Source organism: Girardinichthys multiradiatus, chromosome 19, assembly GCF_021462225.1.
Source record: "Girardinichthys multiradiatus isolate DD_20200921_A chromosome 19, DD_fGirMul_XY1, whole genome shotgun sequence".
In the NCBI taxonomy this organism is placed as follows: Eukaryota; Metazoa; Chordata; class Actinopteri; order Cyprinodontiformes; family Goodeidae; genus Girardinichthys; species Girardinichthys multiradiatus.
Window position 1 is genome coordinate 34,547,264 of NC_061811.1, and position 9,506 is coordinate 34,556,769.

The window sequence follows — 9,506 nt, forward strand, 5'->3', positions numbered from 1 at the left end:
GCAACGGAGTGAATCATTCAACACATTGGGGAGGGGTGGGGGGTGCTTTTTGGAGGGCTTCTAGGAGTAAAAATCGAATTATTATCATTATAGTTAACATTTTGAAGATTACTTTACAAATAGGTCCAACATTAACAAGTGAAAAAATTATCTTGATCAACTTAAAAGTAAACTTCCCCCATTTTATGTCGTGGTATGTTCCTTTAAGGGGCCGTTTTGCCAGCTGCAGGCAACAGCGCTCAGTTGTAGATGATGGCGCAATCTCTCAGTAACATGCAACAATTGCTGATATACACTGCCTAAGAAACATAACTCCTCATATTATGCAAACATAGCAGAATATTGCTCGTATTAGATACGTATTTAGTGGTTTGACGTGGTTTGTTTGTATTAAATATAACAAGAAAAATGATATGTAGTAGATTAAAATGAGTTCTCTTGTGTACACAAGTATGAGGAAGATGCACACTCAGTGGAGTTTGCATGTTTGGTATGCACTTTCTTGATACTAACAGCACAAGCAGGTGGAATCAGGAAGACTATTTGTCTCAAAGATAGAGTGTCCAGTTTCAGATCTTCCCCTCATCTGTAAAGGAGATATCCAAGGTGATTGATTTGTGCATTGAACATCTTTTTTTTAACATTTGCAATTTCAACTAGAAACAAAACCCATATTTTAACAATAGTCAGTCTAAAATGCTGCTACTTGGTATGTAGATTTACACCAACTCACATGTTGCTATGCTTGGCTTGACAGACGGCTTAACCAACAGAAAGCATATGATGGCAGTCATTGCCATGGTGGAGGAATGGTCATCATTGAGATCTCTGCTCCAGAGGGGCTCTGAAGATAAATGTTATCGGGGAACCTTTAGCTCTTGAGGCTCAAAACAAGCCTGTGACTTGAATCTGGAGGGGCATTCGATCTGCTTGCACTATGCAGATTTAAAAGAAGACATGTTAGATGTGGCCTGTTGCCAGACCTTAGAGGGCTACTTCAGGTCCTGCAAAGGTGGTATCAATGCATTTCTTCTGATGATCCAAGGTGGCCATTATACAAAAAAGAAGAGAAGAATTGTTGAAATCCTGCAATTACACTTTGGAGCTGAGACTATGAAATACCTGGTAATTCTTTCTGTAGATGGAAAAGTTACTGATACACTGGATGACACCTTGTTGGATTTGATAAATGTGTGTGATGGCAGATACTTTCGCATCACGTTGTCTACTGCAAGTGGCGGTCTGCATGCATTACTTGAGATGGTGAATAACGTGCTCACTGAAAACAGTGCAGCTGGCTACACCGAAGTCATGCTGGCTGAATCAAAGAGAAGGTGCTTGGAGGACTCAGCCATGAACATGCTTAAACAGAAGGTGCAAAAGGCAGAGGAGAAGGAGTGGATTTTTATGGAGCTGGTGAAAAAACAAGAGGAAAGAAGATCCAAAGAAATGGAGGACCTGAAGGCAAAGCATGTGGAAGAGAGAAAGAAGGAAGCAGCACAAAAAGAGGGACATGAAACAAAGAGAGAAAGTCTCCAGGAGGCAGTGATAAGCCACAGATCTGTGCTACAGCTGCATGCAAAAGCCCCTGATGGTAAGAATCATTCTTCAGTTTCTTTTATGGTTTCTAAAAAAAAGATTTTGTAAAAATAAACAAATATGATGAGCCATAACTAATGCAATCGTAGATCTGAAGAAGGCTACTTTGATCTCAATGTAGCCATGAACTCACTTATTGGCCACTTTATTAGGCAGATGTGGCTAGTACCAGAATAGACCTATTTTGCTTTCAGAGATGCCTTAATTTTTTGATTCAACAAGGTGTTGGAAATATCCTCCATGATTTTGGTCCATATTGACCTGACCACATCACACAACTGCAGCAGATTTGTAGGCTGCACATCCATAATGCAAATCTTACCTCTACCACATTCAAAAGGTGTCCTATTGGATTGACATCTGGTGACTGTGAAAGCCATTGGAGTACAGTGAAGTGAAGTCATTGTCAAGTAACCTGATTTAAAAAAAAAAAAAACAGACTTGCTGGGAACATGTTGAAACACCACAAATAACCTTTTTTAGACAGGTTCTTTGACCTTTGTTATCCTCTGCATACTCGAATGGATAGTTGTGCTAGAAAATCCCGGTAGTTTAGCAGTTTCTGAAACACGGAGAACAGCTCATCTGGGACCAACAACTATGCCATATAAGTGACTTGAATCCCCTTCTCTCCCTGTTCTGATATTTGTCTTTGCTATGTCTAGGCGCCTACTGTAAATACATTGACTTGCTATTATGTGATTGGCTGATTCGTCATTTGTGTTAACAACAAAATTAACCTATGTATCTACTAAAGTGCTTGGTAAAATCTATAGAAATTATGTTTCCAAATGTCACTGAATTGTTGATTCCACGAGATATTCCTCAATCTGACCAAAGCTAATGCAGATCCCTGCCCATGGCCGGAATGAGTTTCCACTGCTTAAGTCAGACAAGTTTTGTCAAGACTCAAGTCCTTTTCATGCTATCCTGCTCAAAGATGGTGATGATTTATAGGCAGAATTTGCAGACTCTGAACCCCTGCTGTTAAATAGCTTGATAGACTACTTTCTTGCTAACTCCCATGGCACTACAAAGGCTCTCATCATAGATGAAAGGAACAGGTTAGATTTGATGTCTTTCATATGTTTTATTATGCAAGATATGTTGGCTTGAAGCTTCAAGGCCCACCACCATAAGGACAATCTTATAAGAGAGTATGACAGAGAAAAGATTAACAAAAGCAGAGGAAAGCATGTATTGGTTATTTTACAGGGCTACTAGTCAAGACAAGGAAATAAGAAAAATTAAGTAATGCAACAAGAAACACCCTGTCTGGGGAAACTCCCTGATGGATTATGGATCCCCAAGTTCCAAAAGCACAGAAAACCCCTCAGGGCTCTAGACGTCTCAGGTGGGCCAGGAAGCAGTCTCTCCAGTCTTGTTTTCAAATGATTTCAACTCTTCCTGCCCTTCCTCCAGATATCTTCTCATCTTTGAGACATTAAGTTCATTAAGCCCTCCCTAAAGGCTTCAAGACCTTCTTTAGGCTTTTTTTAATTAGGTTTCAAAAGATGTGTTCTACACAGAGTATGGATCCAGAACTGATGTTCAAGTTATCAGTATGGTGAGACATTTGTAGTGTTGTTACAGAAGCAGTTTACTCGGGCAGTATGTTGTAAAAATGTCCTCAGGCACATATCCAAGGGTAGTGTCAAGAGGTAATTAAAAATTGTGTTGCTCAACTTTGAATACATTTTCCGGCTTTTGTCTGGGGTTATATTGCTGAAAGGTCTAGTCAGTAAAAATGGCTGTAACTGGCAATTAAAAGGGGCTACATGAAGGTTGTCTTAGTCTACTTGACAAATATCATCAACTCTAAATGACAGGGTGTGTTCGCTTGTATTCTTCAAAAAGAATCAAGAAATGTAAGAGTAATAGGAAATGTGATTTCTAATCAAAGCACCTGCTTGTGCCACAGTAACTCAATTGGTGTGCATACATATATAGAATTCATACCAATACCTTTCTGTTACAGTTTGTGCAAACAAGTGAAAATTCTAGACAAGGCTGTGGTGGCACCTTAAGTACTTTGAATCATATTGTTACAGCTCCCACTTGAATCCCTCTAGTTCAAAGCATTTCCATCACTAGAAAAGTGGTCTCCAAGGATGGTAGTTTGTCCATTGAGGGTTGTATGATTACCCTCAAAGAATGCCAGATGCTTTTGGGGAACCACACTGGGAAGTTTGTATATATATATATAAAGCATCTGGTACTGGACAGTTTGGACATGCATAACAAAAAGGCTAAAGGATTTCTACATTGCCTGATGAATGTTCCAGGTTTTCTAAGCCTGCAGCTACACTAATAATGTGAAAGTAGTGATCACAGATCCCTCTTTGGTGAACTGGTGGGAGTTATAGAGGAGATCACAGTGAGTTGGTGATGGTGTAGGGACAACTTTCAAAAATGTTAATCTTAACTGAAAACTTGAAACGTTCAACAACTGCTTCTTTATATCAGGGATGATGTCATTACATTACTGCAGCTTTTAATAATTTCATTTAATCATATCTTAACTTTTTATTATTATTGTTTTATTTTCATTTAATGTTTCTGTTTTTGTGATACTTAAGTTTTTGTATTACTCTTCACTATATTTCTTGTTCTGCTGGGATTTTCTTTCCTTTTGTCCCTTTGCTCTTCTCAGCCCCTCTGCATTTCTTTTGACTGTAACAATATTTTTTTTCTATTTTGATTTTCATTATATAAAACAAAGAAGATGTCTGTTGTTCTGTTGGGCATCACTGGCAGTGGGAAGTCTTCCGCTCTAAATCTGATCCTAAACACAGGAGGTAATCTGTACTCACTTAATAGCACCTGTCATGACCCAACCCTGCCAACCAGGTCTTGTGAGAAATGGAGATTTTTACAGGTGGAAAGCAAATCATCCTGGTAGACACCCTGAACTGTAGGATGAGGATGGGGTTGAGAACACAGAGCAGGTGAAAGACTGCCTTGCCTTAGCCTTACCTGGACCTCATGTCTTCCTGTTGGTTCTCCAGGTGGGACGCTTCACCCAGGGGGAGAGTGAAATGCTCGGACACGTGCCTCTTCAGAGGCTCGGACACCAACCTCTGAAGATCAACGACTACGTGGCTGGAGCTCACTCAGCCCTGCAGGATTTTATTCGCAAGTGTGGGAGCAGATTTTATGTGTTGAATGTTACTAAGTCTCACAGTGGTTTGAGCTATCCCCAAGTGAAGGAGCTGCTTTCAGGGATCGACAATCTAGTGGCCTCACATGGAGGTCAAGCATACTTGGTGAAGAGATTTTCCTTACAAGCCCTCCAGGAAAGAAATAATGTGACTGCAGAGAGAAATGAGGGAGCATATTTATTAAGAGATAATTAAATTCCTTTCTTAGGTGGTGAAGTGAAAAGTGCTATGAGAAGGTAGTGTGAGGTAAGGCAAGTAAACAAAATTGAGTAAATAAAGACAGAGACATGCGCATATTAGTTCAAAGTCATTTATAGATACAAATGTGCATGTTGTATTGGTAAATCCCTTAATTTGTACATTTTAAATTGTACAAGAGACAAACATACAGAACATATTTTACATATGGCTTTATTAAGGCAGGACTTTAGAAATTTTATTTATTGCACCAACCATTTGCCATTGTGGAAACAAACACTATTTTTATTGAGCATTCTTACCTCATAATCATAAGAAACCCCTGACTGAATGGTTGTTTTACCTGACAAGTGATATAGATAGCATTGATAAATACAAAGAGAAGTTGATGTAAACTAAATTAAATTACATTCTAAATTTATTAATTTTGTACATGTTAACATGGTTTTCAAGTAAGTTTTAAAAAGTTCAATAAGCATGCAATAAGTATCTCTCTAAATTAGGAAGCTTTGACAAATCTCAACTTTATGTAGTTTTAATAAATTTCTGCTTACCAGTAATGAAAGAAAGGTGGAAAAATGAAATGGTGGTGGTTGGTGGAGTTTTTCTAAACCAACGAAAGCTACATAATTCAAATTAATTGTGTGCATGTCTACTGAGCCAAGATGAATTACAGCTGCATCTTATTTATTTCTGGTTTTCTTGTTTTTTTCTGCATTCTCTCAAGTTTTTAGGTTTGTGGTCTTAATATCTGGATTGCCTAAGAAATATAGTTCTATCTGAAAAATCCTATTCCTTTCAGAAAGAGACATCAGCAGCAAACAACCACATTCTGGTATAATTTTTATGGTTTTTCCTAACTTGTTTTTCAAATCCACTGCGCAATAAAATATAATTTGGATGTAAATCGCGTGTCTTGTTTTGGTGCATTTTCTCTATAACTGCTAACTCATGTCATTCTTTTCTGTGGCTTAGAAAATCTTTTATGCTGATAATTTCATTTTATGTATTTTATTTTACTTCATATGAAGCTTAGTACACAGTCCCTTGCAAAATATTTATACTTCTTGAGGTTCACCATATTTTGTGCAGCAAAATAGACTTTAAGGATTTTTAGGAGGGGATTGTCTGTAATAAGACAACATAAATTGTGAAGTGGAAGGAAAAAAAATACATGGTTTCACAATGTTTTACAAATAAAAATCTCAATGTGGCCCCCAGAGTGAATAGAACCATCATTCTTTGCAATGTAATTGTGTCTTTCATGTCTCTATCAACTTTGCACATTTATAGAATATTTGCCCATTTTCATTGCAAAGTAGCTCTCGGTCAGAAAGAGTCCAAACGCAATTAAATTTAGGTCTGGACTTTAACTAGGACATTCCAACATATGCCCCAGCCTGAAGTTTCTTTCAGCCTCTGACAGCTTTTCTTTCATCCCCTTTAAACTGAAGAAGCCTTTTGGATATGAGGTGAACCATCATCAAGAAACAAGAAGAATTCCAGTTATCTTCTATGTGAGCACTTTGGACTCCATCCATCACGTCCTTCAACGTTGACCAGCTTTCCTGTCCCTGTTGAAAGATTCGTGAAACTCACAAATAACAGCTGACGTAGGTTGTGAATCTGTTTAATTTCAGGATTTTAGTTTGTGGTTGTAGTGTGACAAAATGTGAATGAAAGTTCAATGGACATGCATTAATTTGCAAAGCACTATAAAATATATTAAACAAGACACACATGAAACAACAGTGACTAAACTTGTACTTTATTCTTTGATTAAAAAAGTGTGAGATACAGTGGTGAAATAAATTGGATCATGGATGAGGTTGCAGTATGTGTAAAGTAATAGAGAGTCATAATCCATAACTCAATAAAAAAAAGCCTTGTGGTTTAAACAAAGAAGGCTAACACTGCAACTTGATTGCAAAGCTTCCATCATCCCTTTAACTTGTTTCGTCTGCAGCTGCAGCTGGCTGAATGCCCATGGTTTGGTCTATCCACTCAGTGTAATGGGAGATGATAGCGTAAATCCCAGGCTTTTTAATTTGGCCACACTTTTTCCCCCCATTGGAGGTGATACCAACAGCAATGCCATTGTAAAGGAGAGGACCACCGGAGTCACCCTAGAGAAAACAAAAACAGAAGCAGACAGGTAGGAGTAACTAAACACATTCTTAACTTTTGACCAGTTTCAGAAGAATAACTGATTATGTCACTATTATAACAAAAGAACTCTTGATATTTTGTTTGACATAATACTTGTGATTTATGAAAAAAAGGTAAAAGCTACAACTTACATCACAGCTGTCTTCCATTCCATGAGAGTGACCACAGTCGTCTCTACACACTTTATGGGCACATATCATGTTATTGGTAAACTTTCTTCCAAAGAAGTCAGAGCGTCTGCATTTACCCGGGCTGATCACCTCAATGGCCACCTCTTTGAGCTTATCTGGCCTTGACCCCAAATTGTCTAGTGATCCCCAGCCAGCTGTTTCGACCACTGCACCCATGTCGGGATTCGTGCCTCCAGTTCGCAGGAATTCCACGGCTCTAACGGCATCGGATGTATTGACTGGTTGATCCAGCTTTAAAAATATTAGAATTATATATTTACATTTAACATAAAGTTGATGCTTGAAAATAGAGACGCTATGATCAAGTTTCCCTGGCTGATGTGGATTTACAATTTGTTTTATAGGTCTAATTTGCCTATTCCGATTTTTTTAGGACTGTAACACATAAAAGAAAAAAAAATGGCTGCAGGTTTATTAATAGAACTAGCAGTTGTGAATCCAACTGGAAATAAAGAATGTATTTATTAAAAGCATTGAAAGCAAAGAAATTATCAAGATATTTCAGTATTTGACATTATGAAGGGAAAATTAGTCAATTCCAATCTTGATTGGTGGATCTCTACTTAGAATATTGCTGGCAATACATTTAACCTCACCTTAATTAAAGCAATGTCATGATCATAATTTGCTATGTTGAAGTCAGGATGATTGTGTAGCTCCAAAATCTCAAAGGTTTGCTTTGTATCTTCAGCTTCACTCAGAGAATGGGCACCCAGCACTACCTTCCTTCCATTTGCGCTGTACAACAAGTAAAACAATGTTTAAGAAAAATAAAAAACATTCAATATTAGAACTAATTATAAACGCTACTGCAAAATTACAGATGTTGCTAGGCAAATTATCATGCAAGAAAAAAACAAAGTAACTAATAACAGACATTTGCACATAAATTCTTGTCTTCTATGCCTCTCTGGTGGTTGAAAGAATGTTTCCTCACCCATTTGGCATACAGTGTACTGCAGTCATTACCCACTGGTCTGCAATCACAAATCCTCCGCATTCATGCTTAAGTGCGTCTCCCTCTGGTACCTGGATGGAGGCCATGTAGGGTCGAGAGTGTGGCGATGCCTCTCTGCCACCGATTATACCCTCACCTAAAGGAATTTACATCCAAATTGTCCATCTTTTAAAATGAAACGAAGTACAACAAATAGAAATCTTCACATACCAAAAGAAAAAAGTGTCTGAAAACACCCACCATGTGAAATGAGGGCAACAAGAAAAAGAGCAGCCCCTACAAGCACTTGTTTTTCCGACATCATGGTGCTGTTGAAACTAACCCCCAAACCAGAACCAGCTCTTTTAAAGCCTTCCCCCTGGAAGAGAGGAAACATAAATCAAGATGTTGTGCAAGAGAGAAGAGGGGAGTGCTGAATTCTTCACTTGTTTGGAGCAAAAGCAGGCATAAAACCCTGAAGAAATGTTCTGCTTCTTTATAGCGAGAAAACTTAAAAATGTGTGTGTAAGATGCATACATTGCACAAATCCCACTAGTAAGTGTGGACACAATTATAAGCTCTTAAAGGTAAATAATGTTCAGATTCTATCCACTCCTGAATTTATGAAGCTGAGCATAAATAAAAACATGGTTTTGTTCTGGATTTCATCCAGTAAATACAGCATAAAGACAAGCAGCAAGGCTCAGGAGGTTTTTTCCAAACTATATGGTTTCATGTTCCTTTAATATAAACAAAGGGTCATTTCTTTAATCAAAATGCTGCTGGGACAGAGGGTGAGTAGCTTTAACACCATGGGTCAAAAATTGTGAGGTTAAAGAAGAAACCCGAAGTAGCCTCGTCATTCTTCACAGACCGCCACTTTGAACTATCCAAAATACTTTTTTTTAAACTTTTGACCTATTTCACAGTATTAATGACTTTAGTTCACTCTGTGAGTTTGTTTATAACCTTTCACCTTCTAAGTAGTTGGCCCAGGCTACTGCAAACAATATTCAACACTTAAATTTGAACAAACATTTGGGTAAACAAGATATACAGGTAATAATTTATACATGAGTATCAATTTTGTGATTCAACAATTTTTCAGTAACACTTTTTATTGTGGGAATTTGAGTTTGTGGCCGTACTATGATGTGAAAGGGCGTTTGATTAGAATTTAACTGAAGGTGTTGGCTCAGTCAACTTTCTTTCTTAGTCGCGTGCAGTATCCAGCAGAGCAAGCAAGATTC

The 9,506-nt window shown here is 37.9% G+C and overlaps 1 protein-coding gene across 1 annotated transcript; it reads right to left on the minus strand.

Moving 5' to 3' along the window:
• Nucleotides 1-6,709: 6,709 nt before the first annotated feature.
• On the minus strand, nt 6,710-8,652 carry cfd (complement factor D (adipsin)). Its single transcript, XM_047393229.1, has 5 exons — nt 8,517-8,652; nt 8,256-8,412; nt 7,915-8,056; nt 7,259-7,549; nt 6,710-7,084 (listed from the first exon to the last, which is right to left on the minus strand). Exons 1-5 carry the CDS (start codon nt 8,650-8,652, stop codon nt 6,905-6,907), a joined length of 906 nt encoding a protein of 301 aa, XP_047249185.1. The 3' UTR covers nt 6,710-6,904.
• Nucleotides 8,653-9,506: the final 854 nt, after the last annotated feature.

Excerpts from the sequence above, each read along its gene's own strand:
- cfd (XM_047393229.1), bottom strand. The coding sequence starts at position 8,652 with ATGTTTCCTCTCTTCCAGGGGGAAGGCTTTAAAAGAGCTGGTTCTGGT. Across the intron at positions 8,057-8,255 it reads GTACACTGTATGCCAAATGG|CGCAAATGGAAGGAAGGTAG; the intron begins GTGAGGAAACAT and ends CTTGTTGTACAG. Across the intron at positions 7,550-7,914 it reads ATGACATTGCTTTAATTAAG|CTGGATCAACCAGTCAATAC; the intron begins GTGAGGTTAAAT and ends ATATTTTTAAAG.